Source organism: Silurus aristotelis, assembly GCF_946808225.1.
Source record: "Silurus aristotelis genome assembly, chromosome: 16".
Classification (NCBI taxonomy): Eukaryota; Metazoa; Chordata; class Actinopteri; order Siluriformes; family Siluridae; genus Silurus; species Silurus aristotelis.
Window position 1 is genome coordinate 12,167,294 of NC_139589.1, and position 25,717 is coordinate 12,193,010.

Genomic DNA, 25,717 nt, shown 5'->3' on the forward strand with positions numbered 1-25,717 from the left:
AACTAATTAAGCACATTTGGGATACAGTTAAAGTCCAGGTAATACTTTGTATTTCCTTGCATTAAAGATACAAATTCAGTTAAATGGTTTTGGTTTGTTCTTATCTGCCCTTCTGTTCTGTAACATGTATATACTGAACGTATTCAGAGATATTTGGGTCTGACTATAAAGAACAAACCACACCTGCTCAACATGTTTTATGTTTCTAAGTGATTTAAGCCATCTGAGCCTCTTTAACTCAATAAACTATCTTTAGCAGTTATCAGCCTAAAAGCACTGGCTCTCTCACCATGATGGCCGAAAGGGCGGAAACGGAGCCGAGGCAGGTGAGGCCCATGGTGTAGCTGGGGTCCATCATGTAGGGCACAATGCCTCCCACGCTGGCAGCCATAAGGCTGGCGTTCAGAGCGTGACGGCCTGGGAGCATGAGTGGGGCGGAGCTCAAGAGACCTGCAAGGCAAGGAAGCAAGATGACGCTTTCGAGATAAAGGTTTAACATAAGAGGTTTAAACTAAACCAGCTTTGTGGATATTCCACTACATGCATGGGAAAGATGGTTGGGTCAAAGAACAAATGAGAAACAACTAAATGATGCCACAAGGGGGTTTGTTTCTCCCCCCAAGTGCACACAACATTTCTGTTCATTCACTGTACAAGAATTGTACAATGTCGGAAAACAAGACTAACCATATGAGGCTATCTAAGGTGCTTAACTGATCGAGCAATGGATTAGAACGATCTAGCTACGGTGGATCATACGGTCTATAATCGCCCCTTATCGTGTTTACTTACTTCTGGACTTGTCGGGTTTGTAATGTAGATGGACTGGAATTTTATTTAGCACACTCTTTGAATAGCCGCCGAGAATAAAAGCCCTGACCGAACTGAAAAATGCACACGAGCATAAAAATGGGAGTTGTAATCTCCTGCATCAGCACAGACCTCGGGTTCCAGCACGCCGGTAGAGGAGTGGGAAAGCTCCTGGAGATAATGTGTTCCAGCTTTTTGGGAGGTGGGGGGGACAAGTGGAAAATGACTGGGGGGGGTGGAGGGGCTAAATTAGTGCCAAATTCTGAGAGGTTCCGCCTGGCCAAGCTTTAAACACAGGGCATGTGTGGCACTGCTGGGGCAGCCGGTCAACAAACAGCACCGATGTCTGCAGGGCCTTAGACTAGCACCTACTTTGGGGAGTTGGAACCTGCAAGAACCTTTTTTTTTTTTTTTTTAGTTAAGTAAGCAAAAAGGATCAAGGCTTTAGGAATAAAACCTTAATAATAAACAATTAATAATAATGAGAATTAACTAAATGATGTTTAGTTTTGATGTGTATTTTTTTATGTAATTCACAAAAAGTCAATAGCTAGTTTCTTAAACCTCAATGTTTTACAATTATTTCTGGTCCTGAAATAGGCTCCACCCCGGTTGATCATGACAAAGTTGACTCAGGCCAATCATTTGATCTTAAAAGAAAAAGCAAAGGAAGTTTTTCTTTTGGTTGAAACTTGTATGTTAGAATTGCATTTCCCTCAACAACCACGGAGGGCAGTAAAGAGTATTATAACATTTAAAGTTCCAGATCGTTTTAAAAGGGGAATATGGAAGGAAAAATAAGAATTCACCTTGTAGTTTGCCGTATGCAACCAGCGACCCGCTGAAGGTGACGCCACCGATGTAGGTGCCCAGGTATGCAATAATCTTGGTGAGGTTGGCAGCTGGGTCTGTGGCGAAGTGTGGGTACTCCACCATGTACTCTGCCACGCAAGTGAGCACGGCAGCCAACCCGACCAGACTGTGGAAAGCAGCCACCAGCTGAGGCAGATCCGAAATCTGTATTTTCTTGGCGATGGTTAAACCTGTAAAGAGGAAGGGAAGCGAAATTGTATTTAGCTCTGATGGGAAAAACAGTCAGGGCAGTTTTGAAGGATGTGTGTGTGTGTGTGTGTGTGTGTGTGTGTGTGTGTGTTTGTGTGTCTGTGAGTGCGTGTTTAAGGCTGGCAAAGACCTGGAGGTTTAAATTAACATCTGGAATCAAGCAGGCGATGCGCGGGACGGCTTCAACTCCATTCCAGCAGGTTTCCAGGAATAATTAGCAATTTAGATTAGATGTGACTGGCTACAAAGACACCGCCGCTGTACCGCGTATGACTCATGACCTGATGACCATTACCTGAGTTCACAGGCAGCTTACTGACTCACCCGCTTTCACAGTGACACACACTTCTATGGCTGTTTGGAGACTTCAAAGGAACACGTGATTCAGTACGCATGTCTGTTTTTACAGCTCTGCACCAAACTCACACAGAAAATATTCTACTCACCAGCGGTGCCACCCACAGCCATGGCAGCACTCATCTGGCCCAGGAGCTCCGGGGAGGGTTTCAGGACACCCAGAGTTGCAGCGATGCCACCTGCTACTCCGATCATACCCAGAGCGTTACCCAGGCGTGCTGTGGACTGAGTGGACAAACCACCCAAAGCGCCAACACAGCACAGGCCAGAGCCCAGGTACATCATCTAACCAAAAAAAAAAAAAAAAAAAAAAAAAAAAAAAAAAAAAAAAAAAGGAGGCGGGGGGGGGGGGGGGGTTACTAAATTAATCAAACCAATGCACACATTGCAGGTGGGTCTTGAGTCCAAACATACTTTGAACAAATATGATGCAATGAAAACCAGCAATTTTACAGCAATATATCAGCAGTCCAATATATGCATATATTGTTAGTTTGATATTTAGAAATCGACATCAGCGTTGTTATCTAATCTGACCTGCTCTATGTCATAGCCACTGTGCAGAGCTGCTCCATAGCCTCCCACGAAGACGCCAGTAGGGAGCAGGTACAGGTAATTATACTCCGGGGGGTCAGTGGGCCGCTTGAACATATCCAACATCCGCTTAGTGACCAGGAAACCACCTGCAGAGAGGCACACACACCTAGTCTGACACCGGAGTTTAGTTGATAGTGTTTGAAATGGTGTGAGCCGGCACCATGCTTCACACTCATTATTCTGGTGTAAAAATCATGACTCAAGCTACCACTCACTCTTTAAGGATTTATAAATGGATGTGGTGGGGTTAGTCAGCTCAGATTTAAAATGGCCCTATATTTAAAAGAAATAAATAAAGTAACTGCGAACTAATTACTTATAAAGGCCTTTGTGATTTCAAATGAAAGTCTTGTTACCAAAGTCACACATCACAAGAGTGTAGAAAGAAAGCAGCAAGTGATCGGGGCAGTCATTAATGAAACAGGTACTGCAATAAATTCCGAGCCTTTTTTCCTTTTCTTTTTTTTTTTATTTTATTTTATTTATTTTTTTTTTTACTGAAAGTGAATTGGAGAGAGCATTGTTATTTTTTCCCTTTGCGAGCACTTGTAACAATAAAAATTTAGGAGCGAAGGGGAAAAAAAGGGGGAGCGAAAAATGTTTGCATTTCTTGCTCTGATGGTTTATGGCTTGTGGCTTTGACTGTGGAATGAAACGCTGTGTAAAGTATGAAAGGGGGAGGGGGATCCACCTTTAAACCGAAATTAAACACCTGTGTTCAGACAAAATAAATATGGAAAAATCAGACACTTTATGTGTGCTGGAACATAAACAGGACGGACATCAGACAGAGTAATAAGCCGTTATGGCAGAGTGTGACAAAGCTCAAAGGGGAAATGGACAGTAAAATTTCCTTTAAATCCAGATGGCCATGGCAGCACCAGGGTGGGAAGCCATACTGAATTAAATATTTGGCAAATTCTGGCTACACCGATTTTAAAAAGGATTTTGAGAGTGATTTATGACAAGGCTGGGGCTCTTTGAAGCACAAACACAGCCTCTCACATTTCCTGGGTCAGGTGTGAGCTAAGAATGAGTTCTCAGACCCCCACCCCCTTGCATCTGCAGACAGTGGAAGTGGCAGCTCGACTAATTAACACCAGGACCAGGTCAGTCCGGGGTCAGAGCTCAGGGGTAGCCCGCCCAGCACACGGCGGTAACCAATCGGATCTGATGGTTCCTGAACCACACAGCTAAACTTCGAGTCGAATTTCACAGCTATACTGTACTAATAGCTTATTCCACAGCACTGCTGAATTCTGGATTCTGCTGATTCTTTTTATATAACAGCAGCTCTCACAGTAGTGCAGCTGGGGTTTATATAAATGTGTGGTTTCTCATGTGTTATTATTTCTAAACTAACAGCTCAATTAAAGCAACAAGTAGGACTTGTTAGTGATTGAAGCATCGCTGTTGAATTTACAAAGTTTCATCCTTTCAGAAATTTGATCTTGCTGAGACCATGACCTGCAGCGCTGTGGATCAACATGATAAAATGATAGTCAGCCAGAATTCCATCCTGATTATGAGTTACAGAGCGTCACTGTTGTCAGTGTGAGTAATCAGTTGACTACCTCCCTGTTGACCCCCCCAAAATACCTTTTTTTGGCTCGGTGTACATTTACTGCCGACATTCACACTCAATCCTCTAATAATAGTTTTACATGGAATAGCAAAATAATATAGTTAAATTCTAGAGCATTTCTGGGATTTTGATGTCTGAATCTATAGTCCATTTCTTTTCTTTTTTTTTTTTGAGCAGCAGATGCACACACCTGGAAAGATTTCACCTTTTATAAATTATTGAGTATAAAAGAGACCCCAGGAAACGTTCGCTCTTTTCTAAAATCTTCCACTAAATGCAAGCTGAAACTAAATGCAGAGTTTAAAACTTAAGCAATAAACTATAGTTGTGATTTGAAAGGGCATGCCAGGGATACTGGTGTTCCTAGGGGTTCGTGGTACATAACAGATCCTAATGTACAGCCCTGAAATTGTTATGGGCATGTGATCTAATGCTCAACCACATCTTACAAAAAGGCCTGTAATAAAATAAAACATGTGGCAGTATTAATGTACGTGTGCTATTTTTTAAACATACATCTGTTAGAGATTTGACTTTTTAGTTATACAGCTGGGATGGGTGGAAATTTCATAGAGATATATTTCATTTCTTGTGGTTAAATAATATGATATTTTAAGACAAATGTTATAATATTGGGGAAAAAAAAATTGTTATCCTTCCTCGTCAACAAGCAGCTCTGGAACCCCTAGGCTAAATGTTTTGCCCAATTTTTCTCCCGTTGTCATCGAGGCTCCAAATCTATGTGGTTGACGGGGTGTAGATAAATTTGGAGCTTTATAAATAAACATGAAAGCAAACCTGTTTGTAAACAATTGCTTATCCTAGACACATGATCTGTAGCATGCAGTGAGTTTCATCCTCACCAGCAATGTTGACTGAGGAGATGAAGGCGGCGAGTACGGCCAGAGATTCTGCAGTGTTGGATGGGGCATATCCTCCACCCATCAGCGAGAGCCCACCGACAGCAGTCAGACCTACACACACACACACAGATCAAAGAGGTTCTAGAGGAAGGAAACGGACAGCAGAGAGGGAAAATTACGACCCCTTGAGGGGTCAAATAAAACGCACATCCGATTTGCTATACTGCATAAGTGAATCTGCATATTTCCATTTCTTTTTTTCCATATTACAGTCTGTGACTTAAAAATGAACCATGTTCAAAAAAAGTTAACAACCTTAAACAACCCAAGTGATCGAGTTGACATGCCTCCTGGGGCTAGACTCTTGATAAGCATCACCTCTCTAATCGTTTTCAAATGCTTCTGTGGTTGGAGGGACTGCTGACTGACCAAAAACCCTAAAGTGGCCTTTAGGTGGTCAGGGGGTCTCTTGAGTCAATGAAGTGTGCAACGGTTGTTGAGCATTTCCTCTCACTTTGTAATTCCAGAAGAACAATTGATCGCAGGCCGGCGCACGGAACCCAAACGCACGCTACCTCCATGCTGCAGGAAATGCTGCAGACGAACTGTAAACCTACACAGGCACGCATCCACACTCACACACACAAACACGCCTCTGGACATCTGTAATAAAACCTCTGATGAAAGGAAAACATATTCGAGGACACACATTTGAAAAAGTGTAGCTCAACGTGAAGCACCGAATGCCTGGATGAAGTTTCCTTTACAAACATCTACATGTCATCATTAGCTTCGACAACATTGTGACTAGAACCAGCCAAGCCAGTGAATGCAGCATTACTTCAGAAACATGTAGCTTCAAGTGTCTCCGGGACTCATTCTGACACATTCTTGAGACGTTCCAAAAGGTCATTTGGAGGACCAGAGACATTGGGTCATCCTGATTTCACCGATCTCAGGTAGATTAAAGAGTCTGGAGCAGGCTCTATTCCGGTTCAAATGGAACACTGCCATTCGTCCCACGGCATGTCGCTTTTACACTTTTACAGACATGAAATTCCACACAGGTGTCTTAACGTCTCGTTTACTTGGGTTTAAAGAGTATCAACTTAGGCTCATGCCATTTTCCAGGTATGTAGAAGAGTTCATAACATGTCCAGGAGAGTAACTGCATAGACAAGGGGGGGGGGGGGGGGATATATATATATATATATATATATATATATATATATATATATATATATATATATATATATATATATATATATAAATTAATGTATTTTTTATTATTAATTATATATATTCGTTTAAATTGTTTTTTTTCCACATTACTCTACATGTAGTTCTCCATAATAACAACGTGAAAACAGAATTCTAGAAAAAACTAATTTCTTTTACTTAAGTATTCAGACCCTTTGTAAAAACTACTTGAACTGCAATTTCTCTTGATCATTGCAGAGATGTTTCTACATCTTGACTGCAGTCCATCTGTGGAAAGGTTTATTGGATTAACAATGATTTGGAAAGGCACGCCGCTCTCTACTGAAGGCCTCACAGCTGACAATGCATATAAAAGCATCAACCAAGCCATGAGATTGAAGAACTGCCAGCAGAGTTTGGAAACAAGAGTGCAAAGCACAGATCTAAGAAAGGCAAAAAAAAAAAAAAATGCTGGTGCACTGAAGAGCACAGTGGCATCCATAATTCTCAAAAGGAAAGAATTGTAGCACAACCAGTATTCTTCCAAGAGCTGGTCACCTGGCCAAACTGAGGAATTAGTGCAGAAGGGGCTAGGAGAGGTGACCATGAACCAGTTGGTCACTCTAACTGAGCTCCAGAGATCCTGTGTAGAGAAGGACAACCATCACTAAACTTTATGGCAGAATGGCTCAACGGAGGTTGCCAACACCTGAAGGACTTTTAGATTGTGTGAAACAAGATTCTGGTCTGATGAAACCAAGATTGAACTGTTTGGGCTTTAATTCTACACCATATGTCCGGAGAAAACCAGGCACTGTTTATCAACTGCCCAAAACGATCCCACAAGTAAAGCATGATAGCGGTAGCATGTTTTTCTGCAGCAGGGGCGTGCCAACCAGTAAGGGATGAGGGGAAAGCTAAAAGGAGCAAGTATGGAGAAATCCCCAATAAAATCCTCTTCCACAGCACTTAGGACCTCAGTCTGGGCAGAAGGTTCACCTAAATTACAACAACCACAAGCACACAGCCAAGGCTTAGGGATAACTCTCTGAATTGCTAAAAAAAAAAAAAAACGTATGTACATGTGATGAGTTATCTTATTTTTATAAATAATAGACATTTCTAGAATTCTGTTTTATGAAATTATTGGTTACTGAAATGAATGAAATAAAAAATCTTTTAAAAATTGAGGTGTCAAGCTGCGACATCATACTGAAAAAAATAAAATAAAATGAAGTGGTCAGAATACTTAATGAATGGACTGTATGAGAGTATGAAGGCATATGAATATGTACAAAGTAATAAGTAATTTTACAGGAGCTGTGCAGTGGGTCGAGAAAGCTAATTGCTTCAGTGGATGCCCGCGTGGTCTCATTCAGCAGTTTACAGCGCACCGGCGCTTTAATGCGGGCCACCGAGGACTCGTTAAAAGAATGAAACGCTTCCGAGTCCTTTAGCTAGCCAAGAGAAATGAGGCAAAAGCTAAACGAAGCATCCTGGCTACAGGAGACATCCTCTACCATGTAATCACTTCTACTCAGGCATAAGCTTATATATTTTACGCTATTGTTACTTTATTATAATATATATATATAATGTGTGTGTATATGTGTGTATGTGTGTATGTATGTATGTATGTATGTATGTGTATATATATATATTAGTCTCAGGTATTGAAATTTCAGTGAAAAGAGCCAACTCGTACAAATTCCACCCTCTTTCAAATGAATAAACTATTTACTCTCAACCAAGCAATGTTTGAAAAAGGTAATAATGTGAACTGATGGACCGTGTTTGCTACTAGCGAACTGCTACTGTACATTAAAACTATCTCCCCTCAAAGATAAGGGGAAACTACTTTCCCATCAGTGACTATAAAAGTTAAATGAAAATCCATCGCAAACAACTTTCAGTATTATTTTCTAGATACATGATAATGGTTTAGACAACCCGGAATTGCAGGGACAAAGAGCTCTGAACCACGCATTTGGATTTCCAGGGCCACCTCCAGGGTAACGCTAGTTTTGTCTGGCAAAACTGATTTCCATCGATTTAATTGCTAAATGGTTTACACTCACCCGAGATGGCGTTCGTTACAGACATGAGAGGAGAATGGAGGGCAGGCGTGACCCCCCACACGGTATGATACCCCACAATTCCTGCCAGGCCGAAGGTAGTCACCATCTGAGAGAAAGCCGCGTTGGGAGCAAAGAGGCCGAGTCCGAGCAATGTGGCAAGCCCTGAAAACAACAAAACAGAACTTGTACTAATATTCAATGCTGAAACATTACAATCAATCAATTAAGAAACTATAGCAAGTCATAACTTTGGATTTGAAAAAAGATTCCAAAATTGGGGCAGGATCTTTGCATCAGTAATGAGAGTAATAATGAATATGCAAACAACTAACAAGCAAAACGCAGACCACTCCATCTGCCATTACTAATAGCTAGCTGGCTAATTATCACGAGCAAACAAATGCACAATAGTCACAGGTTGTTCACAGAGTCGGTCCCAATTCGAGCTTTGTCTCTGAATCATCAGTCTTTCGGTGATTTTAGTGTTTTATTATCCGCTATAATTTATAACAGTTTATAAACGGTTCAAGCTGTAAAGCATGTGTGTGACGTTGTCTTTAAACGGTAATTAATTTGGCCTAAGCACCAAGCCATGTATGTTAAAGTCATAAACTGTTAATGTTTTTTTTAAAGCCATATAATTATAAATGCTCTAAACAGCTGCAGCTCATGCACCACCCACATTGCGGGATCCTGGTGAGCCACAGCAGGAGGAAGCAGGACGTGTGAATGACTTCTCTTACGGAACTCAGGGAAGGTGGCTTTGTGGGGCTTTAGCACACCTTCCTTCTTTTATTATCCCCAGTTTCCTGTCATTTAGGAGGGAACAGAGGGGTTAAGCAGGACCGTGTGTGTCTGTCTGTCTTTGAGACAGAGTTAGGCAAAAGAAGCTGGTTAATTAAAAGTCATATTTTAATTCCTGGACAGAGGTTTGTCCCGATAAAGGACCGATTACACAAACCATGAAAGAGCAGGAAGATGAATTTGCGTGTTTGTTTATCAGCAGGCTTTTGTGGGTCGTCTGAGTGAGGAAGTGTGCACTTTTATCCGAGCTCAGACACTACCCTCTACACACACAAATGCCGGTCGGCTGTCTGAAACCAATAGAATCCATTTGCTTGGATTTTAGGGGTTATCGCATCCAGAGCGCCAAAAAGAAGAAGGGAAAAAAAAAAAAAAAAAAAAAGGCAGATTACAAAAGAGTACAAATAAGCAACTGGGGGAGGAAGAAAGGGGAAAAAATAGAACACTTTTTTTTTGTCTGTGAAAAGTCTAGTTATGTTTGTTTAAAAAAAAAATAATAATAATCATAATAATAATAATAATAATTCTCTAATCCAGGACCACCAAAGCTGCTAGCTAAAATGAAAGAAAAGAGGGATGGAGGTGAAGCCCAACTGTTCTTGTGCTTTACCTCCAGTGTAGGTGCTGGCGGTAGTAAGCGTGGCTGTAAAGGGTGAGACAGCAGCAGCCTTCTCCTTCGCCAGCTCCTGCACGGTTTTGGGTTTGGGAGGCGCTGCCACGGGGATGTTGTTCGGCTGCGGTGCAGGGAAAAGTACTTTTCCATTCTGCAGACAGACACAACAGCAGACAGAGTTAAAAGAGCAATTGCAACCTACTTACACCTCAATTGAACCTGTTCTACATTTGTAACAACAAAACAAAACTTGAGGGCTTTCACACTTTCAGCCATCTGCCAAATGGGAATCGGTACAATTAATACCTTTGGTTAATTTGTCTTGGTTGGGTTCAAATGGGAGTTAAATGGTTTTCTCGCTGCTCAAGTTCAATTGGACATGAAGCAAGCCCACCCGACTTAGACGCTACGCTCTGGGATTATAGTGGGACAGGTATGAACCATGAGAAGGGGAGAACACACCAGCGTTCCGGTTAAACAGACCTGCACATGTGAAAGCACTCTAAATGACTGGCAGCTTGTAGCTACCTGCATGACAATTGAACCCCGGATGACATGGTCCATTGTGCCGTAGTCAAAAACATCCTTCACATCGAAGTGGAAGTTCTCCTTGTCTGGGCTGATTGCACGGATGAGCTTCGTGATGTTATTGGAATACAAGGTGCTGGACTGAGTTGGAAGGCGACTGGGAAGATCTGTGAAACCGATATGGGTCACACCCTACAAAATACAAACAAAGCATAATTATAATATAATACACTAACAAAATATAATGTGGACATTCAGTGCAACCCAGATAAGGATGGGCTCCATTTTGAGTCTGGTTCTTCTCGAGATTTTTTTCCTCATACCAATTCAATTAGTTGCAAGTGTATTTAATATGCATTTTTATTTTATTTATTTTACAATTCTTGTATAGATTCTTAAAACGCTTTTGAGCCACCTAGTGTGCTCGTGCTTGATCGTAATAAATACCAATAGAATCTGGGTGATAGGGCTGTAAGTCAAGTTATTTATAGCCAGAATATAGGACATGGTATTTACTTTGTAAACCGTTAGCGATCCAGGAACCGTGGTCTCGATGTTGCCCCCTGCCTCAGCAGCCAGATCCACTACCACTGAACCGTCCTTCATGGTCTCCACCATCTCCTTTGTGATGAGCACTGGAGCCTTACGACCTAAATGTCGCATGTTAATAACACTCACATTGAACACATTTGCATGAAATGATAGTTATAAAACAATGGATATTTAGCTGTGGTAGCTCTGACCGTCTAGCAAATATTAAACAGTTACGAAAATAACACAAACATAATTATAGATTATGTCATCAAAACACCGGTCACAATCTCCTAACTTGGGGAAAAATAAAAAGAAATTTGTATTTTTTTTTTTATTTTAATGAAAAAGCACACAAATACTTCCTTAATGTATCTGATTTAAAATAATCTTTTCTTTACTTATTAATTAATTTTAAGCCTTTTTCCAACAGCCCGAAAACCGAGACAATCAGAAAGAAAACTTCAAAAATCTTCCAAATCTTTGAAAGAGCCTAATCAAAAACATTAAACAAACATCTTTAATTTTTTCATATTAGGGCAAGTTCACAACAGGTTCAAGATGTTGGGAATTCATTTGTGCTCCAGATGAACGATCTTCCTCCCAGCCATGTGGTTTAAAGACGCAGGAGGGGTTTTTTACACCACACCATTTTACACTGATTAGAGCCATGATGAGCAGTCATGATGAGTCTGTTTATGTTGCAGGCACTCTTTTTTCCTCCATTTTTAAATGAAACTACAAGTATGTGCAAATTGTAATGAATGATTAATGGTTTTACAAAAAGAATGACTGAATTAATGATTTAATAAAATGATTAGAAATGTAAAATAGAGAACAAATGTTGTGCAAACACATGATTTCCAGACATTGTCTGGTGAAACATTCGAACATTTTTAGAAAATATAGTATGTTGACAAAAAACATGTAACTGTACACAGCCCTTTAGTCAAATTTATTGTAAAGGCTTCTCATTATTTGAAGGTTTATATTTATCTATCTATCTATACACACATACAAGTACTGTATACACACACACACACACACACACACACACACACCCCCTCTCTTTCGGCTTCTCCCATTAGGGGTTGCCACAGCATCCGTCTACACACACACACACACACACACACACACACACACACACACACACACACACACACACACACACACACACACATTTTATATATACACATAAAATTTAAGGGAAAATCTGATCCTTGCATATAAATATTTACATTTAATAGAAACAAAATAGAATTCAGCAATGTCTAGGATTTATTCTGTAAAAACTAGAGAACTTGTATCTAATAAATCTGTTCTTATCTGCACACGACCAGGCTAGCAGGTTCCTAAATAACACACAAGGCCATTCAACTACCTGTGATGTGCTACAATGGGAATAAGCCCATGCTTCATATCTACTCAAATGCGCTACAGCATGAGTCCTATAGCTGCAATGCATTGAAGGATGCTGAATCCAGTGTGTACGGTCTCTTCTAGTCTGTACTGGATTTCCAAATAAATCATGAACACTGCTGGTGAATGGTGTAAATAAGAAGCTCTTGCTCTTTATTTTAGAACGTTAGCAACCAAAACCCGATTGTCATCACTTATGTTAAAAAATGTTCCATTAACCATTGTAATTGCCAAAGTTATAACAATTATCCTGGTGATATCAAATACTTCAATAAAATAAAAATTTTCAGTGTTACGATGACCCTAGTGTGTATGTATTTACCCGGGATAAGAGCAGTGCTGATGAGGATGTCGATGTCCAAGCACTGTTTGGCAAACAACTTCATCTCAGCTTCAATAAACTCCTTGGACATCTCTTTAGCATAACCGCCCTGCCCTTCTCCAGACTCCTTCAGGTCCACCTCCAGCGGCTCGGCTCCCAGCGACTTAAACTGCTCCAAGGCTGCGGCTCTGCGGTGTGAGTGCAAGAAAGGTCAAACACAGCAAACAATTTGTTAGCAAAGATTGTGGCGGAATCATTCTTTTGTTTTTTATAAAAACCAATACAGATTTCCTTTTTTGTTTTAAACAAGTGAACAGGGGGGAAGAGAAAGAAACAGGCTGTGCTCCCACATAAACATGAGTGCACCACCATCTAGTGGTAAAGTCTTGGAAGTGCAGTAAGTGATAAACATTTAAACATTGATTTAACACAAGACTTAATTATTTTTTTCTTTTGAATTTTACAAATCTAAAATGTGAGCAGGAATCATATTCAACCAGTACACATTCGAATGGGCGCAATGTGGTATTTTGAGTTTTGTTTCTTGACATTTTACATTAACACAGCAGATGAGAAATACAAATTAATAGATCAAATATAGTCAATCGATCCATCTTCCTCTGCTAGTTCCTCATCATCAAATGATTCTGACACAATGAAAAACAATCATGCAAATCTTTTTGCAGGAAATCCGCCTATTTTCAAGTGTACGATGAAGTTAGAGTTTCAGTACATTATTAATTTAAAAACATAAGTTTGATAAGACTTATGACAAAAAAAACAAATTGCTTAAAAGAACACGTGTTGAAAGCTAAGCATCTGCTGATCTTTCCAAGTCGTGGTATGTGAAAAACTCCACATGGATTCCTTCTTTCATAGAAACTCTGCGGCTGACAGATTTAAAGTATGTTAGCTTTTAGTTATTTATTAAGCCCAGGCTGTGATCCCATACTGCTCTAATCTAATCATGTGGCAAACAAACATCATGGCGCTAAACCAAGAGTGATGCGTGTCATACAACAATCATCCAGCATCAGTGGTCCAGTACCTTGTGTCAAAGCCCCTGACGATGGCACCCATTGCCCGGGCAGATCCTGCGGCAGCCAGTCCGGCCACGCCACCTCCAATGATGAGCACCTACAAATCAAAACAACAGAACAGTAAATATAGCATTTAACAAGAAACACACACACACACACACACACACACACACACACACACACACACACACTATATGCATACACACCTACATTTTTATATATTATTATAAGAAGGCTTACCTTAGCGGGTGGGACTTTTCCTGCAGCGGTGATCTGACCGGTGAAGAAACGTCCGAAGTTGTTTGCTGCCAGGACGACGGCTTTATATCTGCTCAGACAAACAGAATCACATTTATCAAACTGAACACAATCACTTTGGACTGTGTGCCATATACCACAGCACTGTTGTTCTGGATTCTAATTGGCCACTAGTCGTTGATTAATTTTCTTTAATAGCAGCTTTGGCAGTAGTGCAGCTGCAAATCACAGGTTTATATTAATGTGCACATTTTAACATGTGACTGTTTGATATGCAAATTTTGAGTCTTCAGTTAAATAAAAAAAAAAAGCCTTGGCGTTATATATAGTCCAGGGCTATGGACTTATGAGGTGAAGCAGCTGCTCGATTTAAGGGAGAACAATTTCTGTAAGTTAAAAGGAAAGTGAACTTTAAAAACAACCTTCACGACGTCAGGTCTGATTAATGCTTTATGTTCACACTAGGGCGTAAAATAGTTGGTAGAGAACAGTGTCCCGCCACTTTAGAGTGATGCAGGGTATGAAGTAATGTCTCCATGGAGCATAACATCATTTAAAGATTATTACCATGTTGTGAAAGAGGCCCAGAGGAGGCTGGGAGAAACTCACCCAGCGATGTTGGCCATGGAGCTGAGGGCATCATAGCCCTGAGCGATGGTGACACGAGGTACCTGGTCCATAGCCAGCACTGTGGCCTTGCGCTTGGCCAAGCGGTCCATCAGCTCTGTGTTCTGAGCTGGGTAGATAAAGCTCACCAGTGTGGCACCCTCCTTCATTAGGTCTGTTTCATGTACACCTAGAACTGGGTTCAGCATTGGGGCACGAACCTGTGACACAAAAAAAAAAAAAAAACAGGGTTTTAGCAAAATAATGCATATCATTCAACTACAGACCAAAGCTACAGTACAAATACACGTAATGGTTACATTTAAGAATAAGACAACAGGGAAACAAAAACAAAAACTCAATATTCAAGTAGAGCATCACACAAAAAATATATTCAGCACTGAGGTAAACAATAAGGTGATTACAGTTTTCAGGTCGACAGGAAGTTGATGATCAAGACTAATTGATTCTCTTAGCGTAGTGCGCAAACACGAGACAATCCAGCAAGTGAAAGTTAGCCTAGCAAAGCTAGAAGGATAACAAGCTAACCCAACATGCAAAAACTAATCCAAAGAGTTGAAGCAGATTCAACCAATGAATGAAAGCTTGGTAAGAAAACAGCTAACTACCTACTGTGTAACAATAGTGTTAGTCACTATATAGACAGGGGTTTGTCAACAGACACCTGACCATGGAAATCGTGTCCTTTTTTTTTTTTTTTCATTCCATATGTAGTCCCCATTTGCTATTATAATAACTCTACTGGTAAGATTTCATACTATTAGATTTGATGAGTTGAGTTGTACAGTACAAGAGCAGCCTCCAGAGGCGAATTACTGACACCTGTGCTGTTTACTGTGCATTTTATTCATTACGGATTAAAAACCATTCACTTTATTTTGACTGTTACTTTTTACTTTAGTTTGAATGCATGTCTTATTTTTCAAAATTTTTATTAATATATTATTTTATTGAGCACATTTACATGATTTAGTCCTATTTATTTTTTACATTGAGTTATTATTTTTCTTTATCTTTTTTTTTTTTTTTTTTTTTACCCAGTATACATTTTTTAACTCGTTTGATTAATTTGATCATCGGCAAGTTCGATCCACCCAGCTATCGGTATCAGTAAAATCCATTATCGGTCGACCTCTGTAAAGTCAGGTACTGATGGAAGGTGAGGAGGCCTGGGGCGCAGTCAGAGTTCCAATTCATCCAAAAACGTGTTTAATAGCGTTGAGGTCAGTGCTCTACAGGGGTATTGTAATGCTGGAGCAGGTTTGGATCTCCTAGTTCAAGTGGAGTGCACCGAGAGACATTCTATATAAGTGTGCCTCGAACTTTGAGCAAGTTTGTCGAGGAGCCTGCATCATTTTTTTTTAGTAACTTGCGTTTGAGACTCAAAACGAAGGACAGTCAATCGAGTATGCTCAGTAGAATATTAAGTTATGTATATTAAGAGACTTGTTTGCAAGGTTAAAAGAAAATTGTGACTACAACGATTAGGAACACCATTATGGCCACCTGCCTAATGTGTTAGTCCCTCTTTTGCTGCTGAAACAGTCATGTCCCATTGAGAAATGGACTCCACTAGACCCCTGAAGGTGTGCTGTGGTATCTGGTACCAAGATATTGGCAGTAGATCCTTCAAGTGCTGCAAGTCGTAAGGTGGGGCCCTCCATGGGTCGAACTCAGCACATCCCACAGATGCTCGATTGGATTGAGATCTGGGAAATTTGGAGGTTTGAAGTTAAACCCCTTCTTGTGCTTATGAGTTAAATTATTCCTAAACCATTTTTGCTTTGTGGCAGGCCACAGCCAACAAGAAATACCATTTCCATGAAAGGGGGCTGCGTCTGTGTAGGTAGGTGGTACATGCCAAAGTAACATCCACATGGATGGCCGGACCCAGCAGAACATTGCCCATAGCGTCGCATTTGCCTTCGTCCCATAATGCAGCCTGTTGCCATGCATTGCCAGGAAAGAGATGCGCATGCACACTGCCATCCATGTGGTGCGATTTATCAGACCAGGCCACCTTCTTACATTGCTCCGTGATTTAGTTCTGACGCTCAGGTGCCCATTGTTGGTGCTTTCGGTCATGGACGGGAGTCGGCATTGCCACCCTGACTGGTGTGCAGCTACGCAGCCCTATACGCAATAAACTGCGAGACAATGTGTATTCCGACACCTTTCTATCAGAACCGTTATCAACTTCATCAGCAATTTGAGCTTCAGTAACTCGTCTGTTGGATCGGACCACACGGGCAAGACTTCACTCCACACATGCATCAATGAGCCTTTAACCCAGTCGCCGGTTCACCACTGTTCCTTTCTTGGAACACTTTTAATAAGATACTGACCGCTGCAGACTGGGAACAGTCCACAAGAGCTGCAGTTTTGGAGATGCTCTGACCTAGTCGTCTAGCCACCACAATTTGGCCCTTGTCAAACTCGAATCCTTACGCTCGCCCATTTTTCCTGCTTCTAACACGTCAACTTTGAGGACAAAATTTTCACTTGCTGCCTAAAATATCCCACCTACTAACAGGTGCCATGATGAAGAGATAGTATTACTCAGTACACCATTTAGAGGTCATAATGATCAAAAACCTCATCAGTGTACATAGTTTTTAACATAATCTGCACAAATAACTGCTCCGGTTATGGATTCTAGGCACATTTTGCCTCATCACCCCCACAGCTACAATAAAACCACACACCTTAACAACAATGTCCGAGGACAGCACATCCTCAACTCCCTTTACAGTAGCTCCAGCTTTGAAATAGAGCTCATCGGGAAACTTGGCAGCCTCTCCGGCACCTGACTCCACCACCACGTTGAAGCCCTGCTTGATGAGAGCATCGACCCCTGCGGGAGAGAGCGCCACCCGGAGCTCATTCTCAAAGATCTCCTTAGGAACACCGACTGTCAGCTGTTTGTAAGGAATCCCTGCAGAAAAAATTAAACAGAGAGGCATCATTTATTAGCATGCAACTCAAACACCACTTCCAAAAATACTGATAGCACTTAGGAGGCAAATGAGAACAATAAGCAGTGGAGCCAGTGGGTACAGGAACTGTAGTTCTGCAAGCACTGAAACGAATCCAATTCTCATTCCTTCCTTCACCAGCGTCTACACATTGCTCACATTTCTTACTTATAAACTTATAGGGAATTGTTTTTATGGAGTTTTACGTTGAACTAATGAAATTTATTATTAAAAATAGAATTATTAATTATAAAATAAAGTAAAATGTTAAAGTAAAGTACTGTATTCATAAAATAGCTTTTTTGGAGTGGCGGCCGTTTATCGTGGTTCTTCATTTATCGCAGGCGTTGTTGGAACGTAACCACGGCGATAAACGGGGGATTCCTGCATACTTAGTTTTAGCGCTTCCGGTTTCCCTGTTTGGACGCCGAATACACACTACTGCCACCTGCTGGAATTCGAGAGTTATGTTCCCTAACGCAAGCACAGAAAGTACACGCGCGCTTTTGAGAGTAAGATGGGCCTGCCTAATAATCGACAGCACAATCGAACGATGCCGATTAATTTAAAAATGGCCGATCAATCTGTTGACCTCTAGATATGATGTTGATTAATTTGGATTACTGATTTAGCTTTCTGTATAAACAAGTACCAAACAATATACAGAAATTATTTTATAATTAATTGAATAAAATTATTTAGGGATTTAATTGAAAGTAAATCTTGTTTTGGTATTAATTTAATACACTTTATTTGAACATTCTATATAATCTTTAAGACTTTGCGATATGAAAAAATATCTACCAAGATTTTATAAAAAATGTTTACTCCCTTTCCCCCCCTCCCCCCTTGATCTTCCATGTTTGTGACGAATAAAAAAACTTTCATCTTGAATTGTTAAAATGTGTCTTTTATACACGTACTATGACGTGCACTTTAGGTTAACATCCTGATGAACTTAACAAAACTGTAGTATTACAATCAAAACTTAAACCATATGATTTTTCAACTATTTTAATGAAAGCGTTAAATATAAAGTCATCATCACCACGGAAAAGCAAGATTCCGGACCTAACAACATGTCTGCACTGACATGTTGGTAAAGACATATAAACATATATACACATTTACAAACAGCTGAGAAACAAAAAAACAGGAAAATTCACTTATTAACCAAAAAGTTAAAATCATGATATACTAAATGTTTGATTTAAAAATCAATCAAGAAAATATATAGGTGCAGAAAACCTTCCAAAATCTTGTGCTTTTTTTCCATTAAGTATTTACAGCATTTTTATTTTATTGCTGAATAATGATTAACTGTCAAGACCAAGTCTTCATGGTATATATAAAAATAAAAACTTCAGAAGGCAGTTACACTTTTCTATAGCCTGCCATCTAATTTAAAACAAATGCAGGCCTTGGACAGAGCAGCAACTTTCAAGATCTATGTATTTACAGAGTGGAAGACTACAATTAAACCATAATAATAGTAATAATTATTATTATTAAAAAAAAAATCTTGACACAAGGGGGAAAGTCTGACAGTGTTTTTAAAAAATGTCCACCCGAACTACACCTTCTACTCAAACAAGAACAGCACCAAAAATATTGCGATTCTTAAAGCTTGCTGGAATTCCAGAAATGTCCTCCAATGCCATATAAATATACATCAAACCTCACGAACACATACACAAGCTTTATCCCATTTCCCATATAATTTAGAACATATGTTCCCCCTTATTTAACCATAAAAGAAATCCTACACATCCCCTCAGTACACATTTATTTAATGTGTAGCATAAAATGTTATACAAAAACATTAACCGAGTCCAACTATCTAAATATCAGGCTCATTAATTAAACGGGTTCAGTAATATTTCGGCAATTTCCTGGAGTTGTTTTATTCCTGGGATTTCCAACAGAAATTCCCCTTCCACCTTCAGCATTACTGTGTTTCAGATTAAACACATTCAATCAGAGTTAAAGAAATGCAAATATGAGTCAAATATTTATGGGTTGAGATTTCCATCGCTAACAAATATTCAATTAATTAAAATAAATCAGAGATTACGTGATTTGTCCTTATCTATGATTCATATAACACTTAGAACCACTGATTATCTTATTTATGCATCTGTCTACTCCAGTTAAAGCTTTCAAAGCAGGAATAAGGTTAAAATAAATGCATAATTAATTAATGCTGAACAAAGAAATGTATAAAAAATGAATCAAATTTTCATCTTTCACTGGTATTAATTCAAGAGCAATAAGCAATTGGACATTGTGCGTCGTGATCATGCTTTCCTGCAGCTGCAACAATGTGAGAAAGCAAAGAGTTCATATGAAAAGTCCAAATGCCTGCCTGCAGTCCAAAACAGCACATTCGCTTTAATTTAATCAATAAATCACGCTCAAAATGTATACATTGAGCTACTGAGGTCAAATATAATACTATGGCTGAGTCATGTTTCTGGCACATATAAAGGCTAGTATCATCTTTAGACAATTCCATGGTCAGGGTCAGCAAATTCCTCTTTAACCCCAGAGATGTGTCAATTACAGTGTCATTTACAGTCTGCTGGACAACTGCTAGATATTTAAACAAATTGACCATGTGACACCTGAGTCTTCAAAACAGAAGAGAATATTCTGACTTCTCTTAAGCATCATTTTCTTTTTGTTTCCACAACTTGAAGAGAAAAAAAACAAAACCCTATGCCATGATGCTATTATAACAGAAACTCATGCATCAAGAAACTTCTGATGTCTACAAAACACTGATAGACTTTTCAGAAATGTTGATATCCAAAATTTCCAATGAAAACCACCGTCCACATTTAGGCTACAGAAAGCAATAATAGCACATGCTCCATGACCACGTGAGATACTAAAACATGCTAGAGTGGAAACAGAGGCAGCCTTATCAACGGTCCTGAACGTATAACTGCTATAACTCTTGCATACCACAAGATGTCGCTGTTTATAGCGAGTCAATGTTTATAAACATTTTCCAGCATAACAATGGCCCTAAAGTTTCTGAAAACTTCCAGCCTACTGTGCGAGATTAACATCAATTTAATGCACATAGATTAGAGGACACAAAGCTGTGTAGCCATCATAGCAGCTCATTTGTACCTTAACTCTTGCTGCCAATTCACGTAATTTGTCTTTTCAACGCAGATGTGGAAAGGTCATCAAAAATGATTGACTTGTCTCCAATCTAGCAGGTTCACTTTCATTCATTTCAGTGAGGATATTAACATCTATTTTTTTTTTTACTTTTAGCAGAAGGATGAATATGAATTGTTTTTTAGATGCACATGAACTGCAGATTAATATTAATGTAACGATCGCAGAATCGATATTGCTTTTTAAGCAATTTCGTAACTACACAGAACAGTCATGTGTTCACCTGAACGGGACATGTTCATCAGTCAACACCACAGTTTGAATCATAAACTAACAGAATCATCCATATTAAATATTAAAATTCTCATATAAAACTAACTATCATCAGCCAAATCACTTTTAATGTACACCACTGACTTCTACATTTAAGCCACACCCACACCTGAGTCTAAAGCTGGTGTGGAGTGACACCAAATCAAAAATGTGGTGAAAAAGGCCATGACGGTTTAAACTACAAAATCATGAAGACACTTCACACTGGTCGCTTTGTCCTTTTACAGATCTGCATAGGAAACAGTTTTGCATCGCTTCAGAAACCACATCACTGTGGAGACCGATGCAAATGTAATGCAAAGATTAAGTGGAATTTGATTACAAGCTGCAATTCCCTGTAGCGCATCGTTCTCATACACATTGCGCCTGCTTGTCTGAGTCCTAACCCTCAGACTGAAACTTAATTTGTTGGTTTTGAAAGCAGGGGTCATTTCTACACAGGAGTTCCTTACTGTCTTCTTACAATGAGCTGAATCTAAGAGCAAACTACAACGTTGCTATCACAGGTGTCTCAGCATGCACTGGCCTCTCTCATGAGCTTAGCTACAACCCGGCTTCAAACTCAACTGATACACCGCTAAAAATAACTGTCCTCAGCTGTCATTACCATTCGTGCCCGGCCGAGAGAACGCAGGCCAGTAATAGCAGGGCTATGGCGCACACAGGCGAACATCATGTGTGCACAGTTCATTCATTCTGAGCCAGGAACATGCATGCAGGTAACAACAGTAGTACAAGGAGGAAGGGACAGTGTGACCCAAAACATAATGACCTTGTGGTTGTTTGCAACTTAATGTAGAACAAAATGGAGATCAGAGACAAAGTCACACGGTTTGAAACTGCATCAAGGTTTTGTCCTTGAAAAGATTATCATTATCGCCATTTACTAAACACAAGTTTGAGAGACTTAATCAGTTCATATTATACATTTTGGATAAGTTGTGACAATTAAGTAAAGAACAGAGTTTGTTACCTAAGCTGGCAGAGCGTGAGAGAGCCTGGTGGATCCTGAAGTAACGCACACATGGCACGTTTGCGGTCCGGACCGAGGCCAAGCCATGAAAGAGAGGGCTGGAGCAGCTGCTGGCAACCACACGCAGTACACTCGCCATTGGAGACACGAGGAGGAGATGGGCAGCTGGGTCAACCCTCCTCCTGTACACACCACACACACAGGGTGAACTCAGCCCCACTGACCTCTCCCAGCATTCCCTGCACAGTCCCACCAACCCCAGCACAGCAGACCAACCACGGGGTCACACATTCATAAAACGTACATAAACACGTGTCTCCTTACTCATTCACCCTTAGCACAGCCCATAGTGAAACTCTCCTGCCAAGTTAAAGAGCTCACTAAGGTAACAGAGAAAACAAAAAACTTCTCACATGCAATCTGGGTGGAACAAAGACACACACGGTCATGATATCAGCATACAGAAATGGTGTTCAATGATAAGAGATGGTTTTATAGACTCAGCAGGCAGTTTGTGGTTCCTGAGCTGGACTTTTAGACAGGCTCAAAAACCTTTTCCTACGCATGGGATCAGTTTTATGTCTTATTTCCACTTCAATCATTCTATACAGATTCGACAAGAAAGAGAGACATTTATTCTTCTTTAAAACCTAACGGCATTGAAGAGGTCACGTGGTTATTTTATGGCGAATGCCATCGTTAATGGAACTAAAATAGAAAACTGTTGCTTGGAAAGTGTTAGCAACTTTTTTACATTACATGATATAGTAATTGGTGGCACAAAGGTAATTTTTTAATTTAAAAAAAGCATTATCTCAATATTTATTCTGGTTCATGGCAAAGACTAACGTTAGTAGCGAATTCAATGTCACACCAAACACAACCTAAGAACCCAAATTAAACCATATGGTTGTGAAGAACGTGTTAAAAAGGACCAACAAGCTTAGTTTAAATGTAAATATTAAAAAATTTCAACGGTTAGTTGAATGTAAATGTACAAAATTGACTAATTTTGTACATTTACACTTATTTCCGCTATTTTTTACCAGCAGCCCAGTTGGCAAACGCGTCGACTCGCACAGCACTTTTTTTTTTTTTTTTTTTTGACCTTGACCAAGTCAATACATTCGGATTAAATGCATACAAAAATCTCTTACAGGGATTTTCGGACAATATTTCGAATCACGGTAAACTGTGTGTTGGTTCACTGAGGTAATATATTATTATAAGTGAGGTGGGTTGATTGTGCTGCTGTGCAGAGGCGGGCGCCATAAATTCACACATATACATAACAACCGCCTATTAAGCTGCACACTAGCTTGCTAAGCTGCTAACTCCAAAGAAGAGATTCAACGAATAACTTGCGTTCCCCACTTACGAAATTTAACCGCTAAATAATTATTATTCATCTCGGTTCAAATTCGGATTGTTTCCCCAATGCAAGTGTGAACTAAAACTAGGAGTGTTTGCTTTAAAGGACGCCGGGATGAGGGACTAACCTTTACTGCTGCACACAGAGCGGTGAAGCCAAACTTGCTAGGCGGAAGCCTAAAAAAATAAAAAAATAAAACAAGAAGGAAAGAAACCCGCCTTCACGCTTCCTTTCTCGCATTTCATTGGCTAATCCTCAGGCACATCAGTGTCAAACCCCACCTTCACAAGCGTGACGTTTGAAAAGACGCGCTCCTTTTCATTCATTCGTTTTTGTGGGTTGCGTGGACAATCTTCTTCTTCTTCTTTCGGCTTCTCCGCCACAGCGGATCATTCTTTTCCATACCCCCTGTCCTTTACGTCTGCCTTTTTCACCCAAACTACCTGCATGTTTTCCCTCACCCCAACCATAATCCTCCTCTTTGGCCTTCCTCTTTTCCTCCCTCCTGGTGGCTCCATCCTCAGCATTCTCCTTCCGATATACATGTCCCTCCTCTGCACATGTCCAAACCATCTCAATCTCGCCTTCCTCCCCTTGTCTCCAAAACGTCCTACGTGCGCTGTCCCTCTAATAAACTAATTTCTAATCCTGTCCATCCTTCTCACTCCCAACAAAAACCTCAACATCTTCAGCTCTGCTACCTCCAGCTCCACCTCCTGTCTTTTACTCAATGCCACTGTCACTATAACATACAGCATCACAGGTCTCACAACAGTCCTACATACTTTCCCTTTCACTCTTGCAGATACCCTACTATCACAAATTACTCCTGCTATCACTCTTCTCCACCACTCCACCCTGCCTGCACTCTTTTCTTCACTTCTGTAACATTCTTGAACAATCCTCTGTTCTCCCTAAATGGCCTAAAGAGCTTTTGTTTGGATGGACACCAGGCTATGAGTTTTTATTATATGAGCTATTAAAGTAAATAGCAGCAGTTTTACTGTTTAATAAGAAGAAGTAGAAGAAAAAAAAAACACTACTAATACACCATTTATGTTGTTACTCTGTGGTGAACATTTCATGTCAAGTAGGCTTTCATTGTCATTCCAACCATATACAGTACAGCAGTGGAGGGCCAAGAAGGTCTTTTCTCCTGGCATAAACGCTTTCAGAATCACTGGCTTATATTTTCATATATTTTTGCTTATAAATACCTATTCAATTATTCCAAATAGTCTATTCTCTTCATTACATCGCTTTTGTGTGCTACTGCGAGGAATGTCTCTAAACGTTGGAGTTTCTATCCAATCAGATTTCGGCTGTCACATCACGTGTTCATGTGGGCAAAGGAATCTGCCGCAAGGTCTTTAGAAACAGCGCTGCGTTGCCTGGTAGCATAAAATACATGAGTATGAAGCTGTTGCTTTACCTAATCAGGCCAGAGTTGGTGGCTCCAGGGCCATCTAGCAGGCGTATAATAAGGTCGGCATTTTTATTTTAATTGGATGGTCAGAGCTCGCAAACAGCATCTGTAGCAAACTGCACAAGCCCAATTATATTTGTGTGGATTTTGTGTGGAGCTGTTTTTTTATTCCACAATGGCAGACTGAGGAAAATAAATAAATCTGGTCAGAGATATACTTACAAGGACATTTACAAGATGGAATTTTCAAGACAAGCTGTTCATCACGAGGAAAGGTCAGCCAAAACAGTTCAAAAGTTGTTACGATTTTTCATTAACCTTTTGTGGGGCTTTTTCCCTGGGAAAAAGGGGTCATTTAAATGGGTTAATACTGATGCTTCTGCTGGAGCTTATGTATGTAGTACAGCTGTGGCTCCAGTGAAAGGAGACTTGTTGAATTGTTGAAATTAGGTTTCTTGCTTTAGTAATTGCATTCATTCTCACTGCATCAGATACCTGTCTGTTATACTATGTTTCTGTATAGTATTAATAGTTTCTATAGCATGACATCATAATTATGGTATTAAGAGGTGGAATGATTCAGATAGGACACTACTGAAGGCAGAGATGTAAAATGCATGGCCTGCCATTGACTTTAAGAAAGAAAAACTTTTAAAAAGAGTAGCAATGAACCTGGCAAGAAATAACACCAGTAGGAGGAGCTGATTCACCAGGGATGTCTAACAGACTTCTTCAAACCATCCCCATTTTAAACAAAATCAAAACTGTAAAAACTCAAACTACCCCAGCATACAGTATGTACAATTTTGCAG

General features: G+C 40.0%; 1 protein-coding gene across 1 annotated transcript in view; it reads right to left on the reverse strand.

Moving 5' to 3' along the window:
* Positions 1–23,655, reverse strand: part of nnt (nicotinamide nucleotide transhydrogenase) — a 36,693-nt gene extending 13,038 nt beyond the window's left edge. The window contains exons 1-16 of the mRNA XM_083565049.1: positions 23,607–23,655; positions 22,108–22,289; positions 17,400–17,629; positions 14,677–14,894; positions 14,050–14,137; positions 13,818–13,906; positions 12,770–12,957; positions 11,014–11,147; positions 10,498–10,689; positions 9,967–10,120; positions 8,553–8,714; positions 5,275–5,385; positions 2,767–2,912; positions 2,319–2,514; positions 1,620–1,853; positions 290–450 (exon numbers count right to left, since the gene is read on the reverse strand). Coding sequence (XP_083421175.1) covers positions 290–450; positions 1,620–1,853; positions 2,319–2,514; positions 2,767–2,912; positions 5,275–5,385; positions 8,553–8,714; positions 9,967–10,120; positions 10,498–10,689; positions 11,014–11,147; positions 12,770–12,957; positions 13,818–13,906; positions 14,050–14,137; positions 14,677–14,894; positions 17,400–17,629; positions 22,108–22,246 — 2,442 coding nt within the window. The 5' untranslated portion in view covers positions 22,247–22,289; positions 23,607–23,655. The remainder of the gene's footprint in view (positions 1–289; positions 451–1,619; positions 1,854–2,318; positions 2,515–2,766; positions 2,913–5,274; positions 5,386–8,552; positions 8,715–9,966; positions 10,121–10,497; positions 10,690–11,013; positions 11,148–12,769; positions 12,958–13,817; positions 13,907–14,049; positions 14,138–14,676; positions 14,895–17,399; positions 17,630–22,107; positions 22,290–23,606) is intronic.
* Between the last annotated feature and the right edge of the window lie 2,062 nt (positions 23,656–25,717).